Source organism: Pan troglodytes, chromosome 11 (genome assembly GCF_028858775.2).
Source record: "Pan troglodytes isolate AG18354 chromosome 11, NHGRI_mPanTro3-v2.0_pri, whole genome shotgun sequence".
Taxonomy (NCBI): domain Eukaryota; kingdom Metazoa; phylum Chordata; class Mammalia; order Primates; family Hominidae; genus Pan; species Pan troglodytes.
Genome location: NC_072409.2, coordinates 24,938,613 through 24,955,290, shown reverse-complemented (window position 1 = coordinate 24,955,290; position 16,678 = coordinate 24,938,613). Strand labels below are relative to the sequence as shown.

Here is a 16,678-nt window from a genome sequence, read left to right as displayed (position 1 = left end):
AAGTGATTCTTCTGCCTCAGCCTTCCAAGTAGCTGGGATTACAGGCGCATGCCACCACGCTTGGCTAATTTTGTATTTTTAGTAGAGACAGGGTTTCACCATGTTGGCCAGACTGATCTCAAACTCCTGACCTCAAGTGATCTGCCTGCCTTGGCCTCCCAAAGTGCTGGGATTACAGGCGTGAGCCACTGCGCCCAGCCAGGGCATAATCTTTTATACTAATAGTAGGTACATTTAGGGAGATTCTACTTGTGATTTGCCCTGCACTGTCCCAGGCACTGTAAGTGTATGCTCTCCTTTAATCTGTTTTATAAATGAGATCTCAGTGCCAAGTACAGTGGCCTAATGTCAGAAAGCTTGTGACCAGTGATGGGTACTGAGCTTAAGGAAAAAGTGAATGGAAAAATCTAAGTTCAATTTAAGTCATCAAATTAAATATAAATTAGGATTAAATGGTATAACCCTGTAACAGAAATAATTTACCTGAGAGGGAGAACTAAAGTGCATTTCCTCAAAAAATAATCTATTTTTTCATCTTGTAATGAGTCTGCAACCCTATGCTCAAAAGTAAACTGAATACTATTCCCCACATGTGCTGCATGAAGTTACTTCAAAGCCTTTGTAACGGCTGTTCTCTCTGCCCAAAATGCTCTTCATTCTCTCTGGCTCAGTTCATAGGTCTTCTTCCAGCCTGTCAGCCCGAAACTACCTCTTGTGTCCCCGAGCCTTCAGAATTTGTTGCCTGCACTGTTCATCTGTCAATCGCACCCTGTCTTGTGACATCCCCTGTATTGCTGTCTGGAACTGCTATTTAATTCCTGGATGTTTGTCTTGTTTCCTTAACGCTGTGGCTCCTTGCCCAGTGGCTGCCAACCATGGGCGTGATGGATTCATCCATTTGTCAAGCCTTCACTAAGTGCACCAAGCCTGGAGCTCAGGGACTGGTAGTCAGAATTAACCAAGGCTTGGTTCCGGAGACTTTGCATCTAGTGAGAGTTCAGGCACTCCCGAGGGTGAGCGCTAGTTCCCAAGTTTATAAACTGACTGCTGTATTGTCATATACTCAGTTTGCTTTAAAAGAAGTCTTTCTTCCTCCAAAGATTTTTCAAAAGCAGGCATAAGAAATAGCTAATTGAAGAACACTTAGAGAGAGGTTCCTGCTTATGGACATTAATTGTGGCAATTTACGCTGCCTGAGTTACCATGAAAGCATGGGAGGCCCCTTAGCAGGAAGTAAAACTCGAGGGAGGCTATTAACCATTTAACATTCTCTAAACACCAGGGAATGAAAATTTCGTTTAGTGAAGAGCAGAGAGAGGTTGCTGAGCTAATGCATTGGCCTGGAGACTTTGAAAGTTTCAGCCCTACCCAGTAGGAAAGAAGTGTACAGCAGAGTAGTATGGGCACCTGGATAGCAGCTGGAGTTCTCTTGAATGTGTGACAAATAAAATGAAATTGGTATGAGGACTTTGGCAAAGTCTTGCCAAGGCTTTTCTGGAATGGCAGCTCAGATTAGTGTTGGCTGTTTATGATAGTCACTGCAACTGCCTCCTATTAGTGCTGACTTGGCTACTTCCCAAGGGGGAGGAGTATTTGTTTTTGGTGGTGGGCTGGGGAGGTGGATGTGGAAGGGCACTTTATTGGGGTGAGCGCATTGTCCTTTTTGAATAGATTATTAATAGAGCCTTGGATGATGAGAGAGGCAAGGAAGAAGGCAGCAGATGGAGCCAAGGCTGAAGGAGCTGGGAGCAGGAGTGATGAACTGAGAGCAGCTGTTGAGAGACAGCCAGAAGCAGGGGCCTCAGCTCTGGGCCATGGGGCAGAGCATGGGTTTGCAGGCAGGTGGACCAGTTTCGAGGAGCAATCCCCCAGCATCCTGCCTCCCCACCCCTCGCTTGACTTGGCTACCTGTGAGAAGCTAGTTTTGTTTTGCTTAGGACTGTCCGGTGGTAAGCTGCCACGCTTTCTGGAGAATCTGAACAATATGTCTTTTTTGAGACCTTCTAGATCACTGGTCTTTGACTGGGGCAGGCATAAGTGGGTGCTTGGCAGGATACCCTGGAGAGCTTTCTCCAGGCTCCCATGCTCGAACCCCACCTTGGACCAACTAATTTTGGGTTCTCAGGAAGAAGTCCTGGAGCATATACCTCAGACAGGCTGTTCAGGTGGTTTTGTGGTACACTTTTGGATAGAACCACTGCTCTAGCTCAGGCCCCCTTAGACCAGGTTTTGGAAAACACATCTCTAGGGAGTTTACTACCTATCCAGCAGCCTGTTCCATCTTTGGTTTTGATATTGTGCCTTCCATAGGACATGCCAAATCTCTCAGCTATGTGGGTCCTTCAGCTATTGAAGCCAGCCTCCAGGGTTATGCTCCAGCCTAAATATCCACGATGTTTCTTGATTAATAGTTATTAAACCAACCTATGAATTAGTCCAAGTTGAGGATGGGGTAAGAGAGAGGAGAACAGAAAGATGACATTAAAAAAAAACTCTTACTGTCAGGATAGAACAGGATGTGGCACAATAAAAGTCCTTAAAAGTATATTGATACGGTCTTTTTTTTTCTCCTGATTATAAAAACGGTACTTGTTCCCTATGCAAACAGTGAAAACCCATAAAGGAAAATTAAACCCCTAGTTATCCCACCTACCAGATATGACCATTGTTAGTATTTTTGTGGGTGTCTTTCTCATTAAACTCACATTACTCATTAAATTTACAGCTTTGTAAACTTCCTTTCCTCTAACAATATCAAGATATTTTTGGACTTTATTAATATTAATTGATGTTATCATTATTATTTTTTTGAGACAGTGTCTTGCTCTGTTGCTGCAACTGCCTCCTGTTAGTGCTGACTTGGCCACTTCCCAAGAGGGAGGAACAGTAACACACAATCACAGTTCACTGCAGCTTTGACCTCCCAGGCTCAAGTGATCCTCCTACCTCAGCCTCCTCAGTAGCTGGGGCTACAGGCTCATGCCACCATGCCCTGCTATTTTAAAAATTTTTTGTAGAGATGGTGTCTCCCTTTGTTGTCCAGGCTGGTCTCAAACTCCTGGGCTCAAGTGATGCCTTCCAAAGTGCTGGATTACAGGTGTGAGCCACTGCACCTGGCCCATGCCATCATTATTAAAAGCTGCCGACTCTTAGTCCCTGATTATTGGACATTGAGCCTCAATGGTGGACATTCTTCAGGAACTCTGAATTCTTCTTCTTCTTCTTCTTTTTTTTTTTGAGATGGAGTCTTGGCTCTGTCACCCAGGCTGCAGTGCAGTGGTGCGATCTTGGCTCACTGCAACTCCACCTCCTGGTTTCAAGTGACTCTCCTGCCTCAGCCTCCTGAGTAGCTAGGATTATAAGCATGCACCACCACGTAGGGCTAATTTTTGTATTTTTAGTAGAGACAGGGTTTCACCATGTTGGCCAGGCTGTTCTCAAACTCCTGACCTCAAGTGATCTGCCTGCCTATGCCTCCCAAAGTGCTGGCATTACAGGCGTGAGCCACCGTGCCCAGCTGTGAATTCTTTTTAACCAAGAAGATTGAATTTAGCCCCTCGCCATAGTCTGACATCCCCATGAGGCCTGACCCTGGCCCATGCCTACCTGTCCTGCTGGCGGCCAGGTCAGATTGGTCTCAGCAGCTTTTGTGTCAGGTTTGTTTGGACCTTGATCTGTAGCCATCTAAGAACTGCTCAGCTCCTTCCTGGACCTGAGATAGAACTTCTTGAGCTTGAGGTCCCATAACTGTTCTCCTCCACTGAGCATCACCAATGATGTGGGCAAGGAGGTTCCCTGTGGGGACCAGCTCTTCAGATCTACCCAGCACCAGAACGGTTAAAACTCATGAAGTACCGCTGAGCTTCTGTGTTTGGTAGAGGGAGTGCTGAACTTGTTCTGTGACCTTGGGAAAGGGACCAACTCTGAGTCTCCATTTTTCCCTCTGTAAAATGGAGATAATAGCTCCTCTCTATCCTGCCTCACAGAGTCAGAAGGATCAAACGAGATGATGTGGGTAAAGAGCTTTGTAAACCACAGTGCATCAGGCAAACCCATGCTATACTTGATAATGGACCTCCCGATAGAGCCCAGAAAAAAAATGCTGACTCAAGTCTCAATTGTTCTCCCAGACAGAGTGGACTCATTGGCTGCATGAGCTTTGGGGTGAAGTCTCTCCTGACTCCAGACAAGGTGGGTCCTAGGGATGCTTCTGTCAGGATCATCCCAACTGGGCCAGGGCTGGTACAGGCAGAGTTTCTCTGTCAGCTCTTGGGCAGGGCTTCTCTCTGTGAGATGGTGCCCCACTGAGACAGGTACCCTGTGGGGTGGCCTGCATAGCAGCACTGTGTTTATTACCTGCCTAGCTGAGAGTTTGGGTCCCCTTCTTGGTTTGTCTTGCCAGAGAGCAGTTTGTTAGGCAGCCCCAAGTCTTCCCAGGAGGCTCTGAGTCTGGTGTCTGCTGTTGAAGACATTGGCAGATCCCTTGGGGCCCAGAGCACTCCTGGGCCTGCCCCAGAAGATGAGGGCCAGGTGCACCTGTGGTCCGTTCCAGGGGTCCTCTTCATGTGTCTACCAGGCCTGATATTTCTGGGCCTAACAGGTGCTCAAGGATGGAGTGAGCAGCACCATCCTCTGTGGAGCTTTCCTTCAGGCTGGAGGAGGACTCTTTGGGACCCAAGACTCCTAGCTCTGGGTCACCGGTCCCTTATCAATTTCTACGCTGCACTGGACTCCCCAAACTGGAAGGTGGAGGGTGGGGAGCACTCCTTTTGCACATCCCTGGAAATGTCCTGGTGGCTTGTGGCATGGCCTGCCACGCAGATTTTTGTCCTGGGGTGGGTGGCTGAGGACCCTTTATCCTGCATGTGAGTCCTAAAGAGCTTCTCTTTCTCTCTCTCTTTTTTTTTTCTTTTGAGACGGAGTCTCACTCTGTTGCCCAGGCTGGAGTGCAGTGTTGTGATCTTGGCTCGCTGCAACCTCCACCTCCCGGGTTCAAGCAATTCTCCTGCCTCAGCCTCCTGAGTAGCTGGGATTATAGGCATCTGCCACCACGCCTGGCTAATTTTTGTATTTTTAGTAGAGATGGGGTTTCACCATGTTGGCCAGGCTGGTCTCAAACTCCTGACCTCAGGTGATCCACCCGTCTCGGCCTCCCAAAGTGCTGGGATTACAGGTGTGAGCCACCGCGCCCGGTCTAGAGCTTCTCTTGACTGCAGCCTTGGCTTCATTCTCCTAGAAAAGATGTTCCCCCTGGAGACTGCTCAGGAGCCACAGGATGCCTTTTGGTCTCTCCATCCCTCTTTCACTCCTTCACTTCTGTTCTGTCAACAAATATGGCTCCTACTATATACCAGGCATAGTGTGAGGCACATCAAAGAGCCTGTGCACAACTTAGTGGGGGAGACAGGCAAGTAGATGGTTGTCCTCCAGGGATAAGAGGCTGTGGGAATTTGGCAGAGGGGAGAGCCAGATCTGCCTTGAGCATCACGGAAGGCTTCCTGGAGGTGCAGGCATGGCAGCTCGGGGCCAGGAAGGCTGGAGAGTCTGTCTGTCCTGTGGGTGGGTGTCCAGTGGCTACTTTTGGAGGGGGATTGGTGGCTGCCTGACCTGTGCTTCTGCCTCCTGTGTCTGAGTGTGCCATTCCTTCTCTCGTGACAGGAGATCAGTGGTTGGTACTACCTCCTAGGGGAGCACCTGGGCCGGACCAAGCACTTGAAGGTGGCCAGGCGGCGACTGCGGCCGCTGAGAGGTACCTGCACACCCCCTTCAGCTTCCCTTCCCAGGACCTGCCCCCTCCCTCCTTTCCTGCATAGTGGCATCAGTACTGGTATTTGGTGGCCCCTGCTACTGAGAATGCTATCAGCCTGCTGGGTGCAGGGACTTCTCAGGAGCACTTGCTAGAGTGCAGGCTGCAGGAAGCCTCTTGCCCATGCCTCCACTGTTTATCTGGTTGGACTTTTATTGTAGAGGCTATGGTCTGACCCCATGTGGTTTAGCTCCCTCGCTTGTGGAGTACTTTATGCTTCCCCAGTGGCCCCTTCCCAGCTCCATGTCTCAGGGATCCCCCAGGCTGCCTTGCTCATCTTGGGATACCCATCTCTACAGACAGGGCGTTTAGGTCCTGCCATGATCCCTAAGGCTCAGAATGTGGATTTCATGACCCTTTTCCATGTTCTGCCTTTCCCACATGCAGCCCTGGCTCCTGAGTCCCTGTCTGGATTGAGCCTCAGGTGTCCCCACATCCTGAGGCCAGGAGTGGCCCTGGGCAGCCCCATGGGCCTGTTTCCCAGTGCTGTCCTCTGGGTGGTCCAAGGAGGGGAGACTTCTCTGCCACCAGAAGTTTTCTGATTCTGCTCTGTCACCTTCCAGACCCGCTGCTGAGAATGCCAGGAGGTGGGGACACTGAGAATGGGAAGAAACTAAAGGTAGGTGGGGACAAGCTAGGGCATTGCTCCAGGAGCTGGATCTGCTCCTTGACAGCCCCTGGGCCCAGGAAACCCCTAAAGGGGCAGCATTTGGTGCTTGAAACTCAGCAAGTCATGTACTCAGAAGGAATAATTTCTTGATTTTCCTGAGGTGTATTACAGGAAATAAATGCTCTTCTCGGGGTATCCATGATCGTGGCAGGGGTGGGGAAATGGCCAGGCCCCCACCTCTGGAAATGGAAGCATCTGGATCTTACTAACTTTGGGCCTCTAGAAACCGAGTCCTCCCCTTCCCACAGACTTCTCGGCCCCCTGCTTCCCCTGGGACTGAGGCCGAATCACCCTCCCAGGTTAGGCCTGCTTGATGTCAGGGGGCAGCTGCGATTCTGAACCTGAGACCAAGGGGTTCTAACTCTATTAGGGCTTCAAGTCTGGAAAGGAGCCTTTTTCACATAAGGAGTTGGGAGAATTCTCCAAAAGTCATTCCATCTCTTTGCAGGGCATGGCAGGGGATCTACGGTTTTCTTTAACAAGTAAGAGAGGGAATTACTTGGCCAGGTGTGGTGGCCCGCGCTTGTGATCCCAGCACTTTGGGAGGCCGAGGTGGGCGCATCACCTGAGGTCAGGAGTTCAAGACCAGCCTGGCCAACATGGTGAAACTTTGTCTCTACTAAAAATACAAAAAAATCAGCTAGACATGGTGCTGGGCGTCTGTAGTCCCAGCTACTTGGGAGGCTGAGGCAGGAGAATCACTTGAACCCAGGCAGTGGAGGTTGCAGTGAGCTGAGATCATGCCACTGCACTCCAGCCTGGGTGACAGAGCAAGACTCTGTCTCAATTGAAAAAAAAAAAAAAAAAAAAAAAGGACCGGGCACGGTGGCTGATGCCTGTAATACCAGCACTTTGAGAGGCTGAGGTGGGCAGATCACTTGAGGTCAAGAGTTCGAGACCAGCCTGGCTAATATGGTGAAACCCTGTCTCTACTAAAAATACAAAAATTAGCCAGGCATGGTGGTGTGCACCTGTAGTCCCAGCTACTTGGGAGGCTGAGGCAGAAGAATCGCTTGAACCTGGGAGGTGGAGGTTGCAGTGAGCCGAGATTGTACCGCTGCATTCCAGCCTAGGCGAGAGAACGAGATTCCATCTCAAAAAAAAAAAAAAAAAAAAAAAAAGGAGAAACAAACTCCCAGCAATTCATTAGCCCCTGTATACCAGGTGCTGTTACCTAATCTTCACTGCCCGCTCTAAGGCAGCTGTTACTTCCGCATCTCACAGATGAGAGGGACATACATGGTTCAGAGCATTAGGCCCTCTCTGTGGCCACACAGCTGGCAGGTGGTGAAGGCAGGCTCTGAGTGAGGGCTGGCCACCTTTTCAGTGTGCTGTGGCACACTGCCTCCTGTGCATGGCCTAGCTGGGAATATAAGACATTGCTGTAGTTCCTAATAGTATTTTACGTATTACACAATATCGGCATATTACAATCTACCAAACATTTTCACGTTCACTGACTCAAGTCATTCACTCATTCATCATTCATTAAATATTTCCACCTATGTAGGCTGGGCCCTGTGCTGGGTGCTGGGATGCAGCTCTGGACCTGTCTAAGGCCCTGCCCCATGGAGCAGTCTAGAGCTGTGCTGGCCAGTGTGGTGACCACCTGCTACCTGTGGCTATTGAGCACTTAGTGGCTAGTGTGACCGGGGAACTGAGTGTCAACTTTAGTTTTAAGTAATTTCAGTTTACCTGGCACATGTGTCTAGTTGCGACTGGGTTAGACAGAGAAACTTGCCAGGAGTAACTTGTCAGGTTTGTTTTCTGTGGTTTCATTAGTTGAAAAGCTTTCCTCTGGCTTCTGTGGGGAACTGCAAAGACCTTTCCTCCTCTCTTTCTACTTGCCAAGCACAGAGAGGATGGTGATCAGGGGGCCTCCCTCGTGATTCATGGAAATTACATGGGCATCAACACCATAAGTTTGCTTCCTCCAACATCACAGGTTTCTTGGTGGCTTGTAAAGTCCTGCTGCATGCTGGATTCTGCACACAGGCCCTGAGCCCCTTGTTCTGAGGTGCACTGGATTTTCCTGAACTTATGTGCTCAGAGATGTCTGTGGGACTCAGCAAAGAGGGTGTGCTTCTCAGAGGCTTGGTTGGGGCCGGGGGAGAGCCCCCAGAGGCCATCTCTTCAGCTCCTGTGCTGTGCAGGTGGGGAGATGGAGGCCCAGAAACCTGGGTGACCTGCCCACAGTCACACAGCAACCAAAGCTGGGTTGAACCAAGGAACCCTCTGTCATCAAGGACTTGAGTGTGTGGCTGGGCTTCCCCAGGGGCTCTGAGATGGGCAAAAGCAGCTGGGCTCACCACACGCTGCTCTGCAGGATGCTATCCTGGGACTGCCAGGCAAGAAATAGGACCCAGGTTCTGGTCCTAGCCCCACACTGCCCTGCTGTTTGACCATAACCTCTCCAGGCCTCAGTTTGTTTGTCAGTAAGATGAGGACGCTGGGTTGTCTGATGACCTGGAAATCCCTTCCACATTTGACTTTATGGTCCATGTGTATCACCAGATCCTGACAGCAAACCACTTCCATGGACAAAGGACAAATAAATTGACTTTTTTTTTTTTTTTTGAGACAGACTCTTTCTCTGTCACCCAGGCTGGAGTACCGTGGCATGATCTCAGCTCACTGCAACCTCTGCCTCCTGGGTTCAAGTGATTCTCCTGCCTTAGCCTCCCAAGTAGCTAGGACTACAGGCACCTGCCACCACGCCCAGCTAATTTTTGTATTTTTTAAGTAGAGACAAGGTTTTACCATGTTGACCAGGCTGGTCTTGAACTCCTGACCCCAAGTGATCCATCTGCCTCGGCCTCCCAAAGTGTTGAGATTATAGGCATGAGCCACCGCGCCTGGCCGAAACTGACTTTTAAGTAGTTTCCAAGTGGCAGGCAGGTCTTCAGACTCCAAATGTTTTCTGTTCCCTGTCTTGAGATGGGATGTCTGTGAGTGCAACCCCCACAAGGTATCCTTGGATTCTTTAGGCTGGGGTAGTCTCCTGGATTTCTAGCAGGGTCCCTGGGACTTGCAGGGGGAGGAGGCGTTGTTATAGAGCAGCCACGTTTTCTGCCTGGGTTCTCCTCCAGTGAGGGGTGTTTGTGAGAACATTGGAATCACAAAGTGGCCCATGGCGGAGAATGCAGCCAGAACAAAGGCGCCCTCTCCCCGCCGGGCCCGGGGAATACTAACTAGTTGACAGGAATTTTAATATAAAACTCTCCCTCTTCCTTGTCATTCTGAGGTTTCAGGAAGCCTTCGGGCTTATCGTGCAGAGGCACACAGCACAGACAGGGCTTGGGGAGGTGAGAGGTGATTTCCTGCCATTCTTCTGTGGGGCGGGCTTCCCAGGGTGCTCATGCCAGGCTGACGGGTCCAGTGCGGGCTCCCGCTGCTGGGGGAGAGCTGGGTTTTCATGGGGCGGCAGCCGAGGCAGGACCCGCAGCCATGAACCGCTTCAATGGGCTCTGCAAGGTGTGTTCGGAGCGCCGCTACCGCCAGGTGGGTGCTTGGCCTCTTGTGGGGAGCCTGTGGGGTGTTCAGGGATAGGGGTAGAGGGACCATCTGAGAAGGATCTCGCTCCTCACAAGGTCTTCTTTGACCCCTCCTGCTCCCTGCAGGCTCACTTGGATATGGGGAGGAGGATAGGGACAGGAGCTGGACCCAAGGCCCCTTTAGGGCCCAGCTCTGTATGGAGTCCTAACCACTGGCTGGGTGGTGTTTTTGGTGAGATAATCCAGCTAGCTTTCTGTTCTTTTTATCTGGGGAGGGGCTGTGGGTGTGAGATTGAAAATGCTATGGTTGCTGAGCAGCTGGGAGCGGCGTTTGTATTTTTTCTAACTTTTCCTGCTTCTGACAGGACAGCAGTGCCCATTCTGCCCCCGTGCATGTGTGTTGGCGCGTGCTCATACGTGAGATCGGGTGTTTTTGTGTATATGTACATATGTATAACTTTCCTTTCCCCTACTGCTGATGCCTCACTATGGCTCAGGATTCCTTTGGCTTTGGAATCCAACTTTACAGTGAGGGTTTGGCCTCTTAGCCTCCGGTCTTAGAAAGGGGGAAGACTGGGCCATTATGATCCCATTAGCTCCCCTGAGCCTCTTCTAGAACTGTGATTGGCCATTTTTTTCTCATAAAATAGGAATGGGGTTAGGGATGGTGAAGGCAAGTGATATCTAATCTGGAAGGGAGTTCTGAAATTGTTCTGATTTTAAAAAATCACATAGAGAAGCCCCTCTATTTGTTTTAATGACCAGATTGGACTGTGGGTCTTGACTCCTCTGACTGGCAGTGCTTAGGTCCCAGGGAGATGCCCAGAGGGGTCCCTGCCCCGCCACCTGCCTGCTAGGGGACCCAGTGTTTTCTCTCTAGCCCTCCCCCGCTCTCAGGTTCTGCCCTTCAGGCCCCACTCTGTGTTTCCTGCCCTCATGGGGCTGGGAAAAGCAGCCCCTGCGACACTAGCATCTGGATGGCAGAGTGGTGAGACAGAGAGAGCACTGGTTGGGACATCTAGTAGTCCTTGGTCACCCTGGGGCTATGGGCTGGAAGACTGGGCATGCTGGCTGTCAGAGTGGGGCCAGGAGCAATTGTGGGCTGGACCTAGGGCTCAGGGACTCAGAGTTCAAGATGGTTTCTGTGTTAGAAACCAGTGCAGAATTGAGAGCAGCAAGCTTTTTGTCAGGTCTGAGCTCAAATCTAGCTCTGTTCCTCTTTAGCTGTGGCTTTTGAGCACTGTTCCTCTCTGAGCCTTTATCTCCTAGTCAGTAAAATAGGGTAATGAAATCCAGCGATGGTGCCATGGGAGTGAATAGGATGATGTGTGTGAAGAGCCTGGCTCAGTGTCTGCTGTGCATATTTATCTAGGAGGTGTTTAATACATGGCAGAAATTGGGGATTACAGTCTAGGCAGGACAGAGGAGCAGAAACTAGACAGGAGAGCAGAAGTAAGGGGCTGGCATGGGTGAGACCTGGGAGCAGTGGCTGTTTCTGCCCTGGACAGGAAAGAGCGAGAACCACCCGCAGGAAGGACAGGCTCTGTCAGAAGCCGCCAAGGCCTCGGGGCAGGGCTGCTCCTTTCACCTCCTGGTCAGAGCAGGGCTGAGAGCTGGAGGGTGGAGGGGGTGGCACTTCGAGTCTTATCTCCTTGTCTGTAAAATGGGCATACTCATTCCCCTAGGGGCTGCAGGGATGGTCAGGTTCTTTGGACACTACCCTCTCAATGTGGTCAGTGATCATGGTGGACAGAGTGTAATTCTGCTTCCTTCGAGCTAGGAGGTGAGCTTGCCTCCCGGCACCCTCTCCTCTTCCCCTCCTTCACACTCCCAACTGGCTTGGACTGTGGTCTGGGCTGGCACTTCTTAAGCTGGTGCCCAGGAGGGTGAGGGGACCCAGCCCACAGTCCTGCTTGGATGTGGGGTCTGGGTGTGGGAGGAGGAGGCTGTTTTCTTGGAGCACACTCCTCCCCAGACCCCACTCTCCAGTTACTGCCCCATAACTGGCCATCCAGAGCCCAAGGTGCTGGGATGGGTTTTCTATGCAGGGGGCTTTGGCCCTGGATGGGGTAGGGGTGGGGAAGTGCTGGATAGGCTTTGGGACCCCAGCTTGTGCTTGGGTTGAGGGTTGGCTTGTGAGGCCCCTAAAAAATCCCTGCTGGTTCCATGGAGGGGGCCAGGCTCCTGGCGTCTTCCCTGGCCTCAGGCGGGCCCGGCAACTAGTGGCTGCTCCTTTCCCCCAGCTTTCCACACTCGTACCCACGTTTGTTTTTCTTTCTTTCTTTCCATTTTTTTCTCTTCCTGTCTTAGCTGCGTGCTTTCCCAGAATTCTTATGGGAACGGGGTATTTTCCTGCCTCCTCCCCCTTCCCCTTGTCTGTCAGGTTTCCTGTTTTACAAACTCGCTTTGAATCCAGGCCCGGGGCTGGTGGGAAGCAAAGCCTCAGAGGTCCCTGCAGCTTCCAAGGCCCTTGGTCACTCTGAGCGCCCTCCCACTCACCTTCCTCATGCCTGGCCCTGGGATGGTGGGTAGGTGAATGAGTGCAGATGCCTAGTCTTGCAGGGACAACCCTCAAAGGAAGGAGACAGAAGTCTCCTGACAAGGCTTGTGCCCTTGACCTTTTCCAAGCTTGCTGAGCTGGCCTTTTTCTCAACTCGCTTGGGACACCCTTCCCTGTGCCTCACCAGGGCCCACCCCAAGTCCCAGTTTCTCTAGGGGGTCTCTCGGGACCCCTTGAATCCCTTTTCTGATTTGTGCTGCCTTTAGCAGCCGGAATGGGCTGGCAGACCACCCTACATCCTCCTGTGTGTGGGACACTGCCAGGCTGTCCTCCCTGCATTAGCCTCTGCTGAGTTCCTACCATGTGCCAAGCATGGTGTCCATAGTCGGAGCATAAAGGACTGAGAATGGCCCAGTCCTCCTGCTTTTCTTTAGTGCCCGCTGTGCCCTGCTTCACTCTGGAGAGGTTTGTGTACCCTCGTGCTCCTCTGGGAACCAGAGACCAAGGCTGCATGCCTCTGTATGTCCACAGAGCCTGGCATGCTGTAGGAGCTCAATAATTGTGTGCCAGTTTGAAAAGAGCATCCAGATGGCAAGGCCCTCTCACGGACTTCTGAAAGTAGGAGTTGTGGACCTGTCAAGCACATGGGCCTCAGCAGGCACATGAGTCAGTGGCTAGTTCAGGTTCAGCCAGGAAGCCTATCTGTGACCTTACCTGGGAGTCCTCATGGGATGCCTTGGGGCCCTGGCCACAGATTGGCCCCCAGAACCCCAGCTCTCTTCCTCTGACCCTTGGCCTGAGATGGAGTGAGTGTGTCCCAGTGTTTCCTCCCCTGTGCTCTGGGAGGGCAGTGACCAGGCTGGCCTTGTCTTTGGGCCCTTAGCACAGGGCCCGCCCCAGGCTAACGCTCTGTGAACCTCTGTGAGAAAGGAAGAAGGGAGCCAGGAAAACAGCGGATCAAAGGTGAGGCTGAGTCATGCAGTGCTGGTGGGCCCTTGGATCAAGGGCTGGGGCTGCTGGGGCTCAGGATGGCAAAGTTTGCTTTTCCAAGACCTTGTCCATCCAGGCCCTCCCCACATCGGCCTGGGTTTACCTGCTGAGCTTTGGGCCTTCCTGCTTGGCCCACAACTCAGTGCTCAAGTTGTCTGGGCTGAGATAGGGACACTGAGGGGCTGGCTAGCTCCTTTGTGGCTCCAGTTCCCTTGGAGAGGAGGGTGGCTCTTGGCAGGGGTGGGCTGTGGGCTTCCTGACCTTGGGGTAGAGGCAAGAGCCTCCAGCTTCTGGCAGTGACTGGGCAGGGCTGTGTCCTAGATCACCATCCCGAGGGGAAAGGACGGCTTTGGCTTCACCATCTGCTGCGACTCTCCAGTCCGAGTCCAGGCCGTGGATTCCGGTAAGTGAGTGACAGGGGGATGCCAGCCCCACTTGCCCACCACACATGTGGGCTTTGCAAACATAGGCTGGAACTAAAAGGGGAGCCCCAAACTGGAGCAAAGTGTCCTGGCTTTTCAAAATGAAAAGAATAATATTTTTAAGTGACCGTAGATGAAACTGCCATTTATGAAAATATGCCCACTTTTTTGTTGTTGTTTTTATCAAAATGAAAATAGGTTTTTATATTTTGTTTCCCAATCAGTTTGAACAGGAACTAAACCTATATTTTCAGCAATGGCTGCAAGGGAAAATGAGAGTCATTTGTGAACTCTATTTGAAGCTGTTTCATATCCTATCCAGAGCCTGATCAGCACTTAAAAAGAGCCATCCTTCCCTACTTTTCACAAATGAAGATTTCTCTTAATCACAGAGTGAGCATCTCAAAGACAGAAGCCAGGGCTCAGTGGTCAGGGTGTTTCCAGTGCCTACACAAGGGTGGGCATGAGGTTCGTGCACAATGATTGGCAGAGAAGGAATGAATGTAGTGTGGGAGCCTGGCCCCAGGGAAGGTTCTCAATGGGGTAGGAGGCCCTGGGGAGGGGTAAGGGCCCGGGTGGAAGGGTGGACTGCAGAGAGGTAAGCCAGCAGTAGGGGAGGCAAGCAGGGAGAAGGGAAGGCAAAGGGATGCCTTCTTTCAAGGCTCTTGAGAGGCACCAAGTTCAGTCCCTCATTTCACGGATGAAGAAACTTAGAGAAAAAGGGAGGTCCTTGTCTGAGGTCACCATGGCAGCAAAGGACTCCAGATCCTTTGAAGGGGTCTTAGGCTTCAGGGGCCCCTGAATGGCTTTTCTTTGTCCCTGCAGGGGGTCCGGCGGAACGGGCAGGGCTGCAGCAGCTGGACACGGTGCTGCAGCTGAACGAGAGGCCTGTGGAGCACTGGAAATGTGTGGAGCTGGCCCACGAGATCCGGTGACAGGGGACAGCGGGTGGCCTGGGGCCTCAGGCTGATGGCACACCCTCCCCAGCCCTGGGCACACTGCCTTGCCTGGCCCAGCTCTTGCTGCTGCCTCTTTTGCCTAGCTGTGAGCAGGCAATTCCTTTTGCTCTTCAAGGAATCTGTTTCTTGGCCTGAGAATGGAAGGTTCAGGCTCAGAGCACTTTTGGATTCCAGAGCAAACAGCAGGGAAGATGCTCTCAGACTCTGTGGTTCAGGACGGGGCACCAGGAGGTTGCTTTCTGCTTTAGCTAATTATTTTTGCTACCTAAGAGCTAAGCCCATTTGTTATTTAAGGACATGAAGATGTTGCAAATGTTTCAATTGTACAATTAAAAAAATATTCTTGAAAATATTGGAGTCTCCCAAATTTTGATCCTCTAGGGTAAAACCCTGATGGCCCCATTTTAGGTCTGCTTCTGGAATAACCAGATGAGGGCTTGCACTTAGGTGACCTGCTAGCTTTACTTGCTTATATCTTGCTTTTGATAAGCATCATGGATTGAGTATGGAACTCTTTCCTGTTGAACCTGGCCTGGCCTCAGGGTCCTTCTCAACCACTGCCCGTCAATAGGAATTGACCTAGGTGACCCATTTGCTGTCTCTTCTTTAAATGGCTTCTTGCATCCCTTCCTGCCCTGACACTGGGGGCTTCCCCCCTGGTGTCTGCCTCCTCTTCCCCCATCATCCTCTCTGCCCTGTGGGCCCTCACTCTGGCTGATACTGGCTTTCCCCAGGCTCAACCTGTCTGTGTGATCCCCCACCTTCCAGGAGCTGCCCCAGTGAGATCATCCTACTCGTGTGGCGCATGGTCCCCCAGGTCAAGCCAGGACCAGATGGCGGGGTCCTGCGGCGGGCCTCCTGCAAGTCGACACATGATCTCCAGTCACCCCCCAACAAACGGGAGAAGAACTGCACCCATGGGGTCCAGGCACGGCCCGAGCAGCGTCACAGCTGCCACCTGGTATGTGACAGCTCTGATGGGCTGCTGCTCGGCGGCTGGGAGCGCTACACCGAGGTGGCCAAGCGCGGGGGCCAGCACACGCTGCCTGCACTGTCCCGTGCCACTGCCCCCACCGACCCCAACTACATCATCCTGGCCCCGCTGAATCCTGGGAGCCAGGTACGGACAGCTGGTGTGGGGAAGGTGAAGGGTACTGGGTCCCTGTGGGAGGCCAGGAAGACTTGAAGACCCAAAGTTGTGTGATGAGGAGCCTGTGAGGGGCTGCGATGTTGGGCAAGGAGATGGGATATGTGCTACCTCTGCCTTCTGCAAGGCTGTTCTTGGTAGGGAGGACAGATGGGTCTATGTGGCCTCAGGGCACAGATCCAAGACCAGGGCATGCACAGGCTGGAAGATTTCAACTCACAGAAGGAAGAGCTTTCTACTAGCCTGTGCTTTTCCCCAGTGGAATGGGCTGCCTTGGTAGGTGGTGAGCCCCCATCATAGGAGGTATGAAAGCAGACACTGCATGATTGCATGGTGGGATGATGGAGTGCGCTCCCCAAAACATTAGTCCCATGAGATGCTCTGGGAAAAAGGTGTTCTGAGGTCAAATAAGCTTGCGACATATCCCGTACTCTCTTCCTCATCTAGGAGATTCTCAATGCAAGGGAGCCTAGTAGAGGCTCTGCTGGCATCCTGTACTACAGCAGGTGGTGTCAACCAAATAACACCGCATTTCCCAAACTTGCCTAATGGGGGCACACTTTAGGGCGTGGTTGGTACCGTCTTACCATTCCAGTGTTCCCTACAATGCACTTTGGAACCAGCTGCTGTAAAGGAAGTTGGGGACTTGCCAAGGGGTTAGGCTTCATGACCCATAAAGCCTCTTTCAAC

General features: G+C 51.8%; 1 protein-coding gene across 13 annotated transcripts in view; it reads left to right on the top strand.

Moving 5' to 3' along the window:
- Window positions 1-16,678, top strand: part of RGS3 (regulator of G protein signaling 3) — a 135,258-nt gene that overhangs the window by 29,297 nt on the left and 89,283 nt on the right. For 5 of the 13 annotated variants that reach the window (XM_063787573.1, XM_009457121.5, XM_009457122.5 and 2 more), the window contains exons 6-11: window positions 4,131-4,191; window positions 5,659-5,749; window positions 6,370-6,425; window positions 13,782-13,863; window positions 14,708-14,813; window positions 15,610-15,961. In XM_063787573.1, coding sequence (XP_063643643.1) covers window positions 4,131-4,191; window positions 5,659-5,749; window positions 6,370-6,425; window positions 13,782-13,863; window positions 14,708-14,813; window positions 15,610-15,961 — 748 coding nt within the window. Of the gene's footprint in view, window positions 1-4,130; window positions 4,192-5,658; window positions 5,750-6,369; window positions 6,426-9,808; window positions 9,978-11,655; window positions 11,754-13,353; window positions 13,434-13,781; window positions 13,864-14,106; window positions 14,351-14,707; window positions 14,814-15,609; window positions 15,962-16,678 lie in introns of those variants that run through there. The other 8 variants (XM_063787576.1, XM_009457124.5, XM_063787575.1 and 5 more) reach the window with 6 other exon arrangements.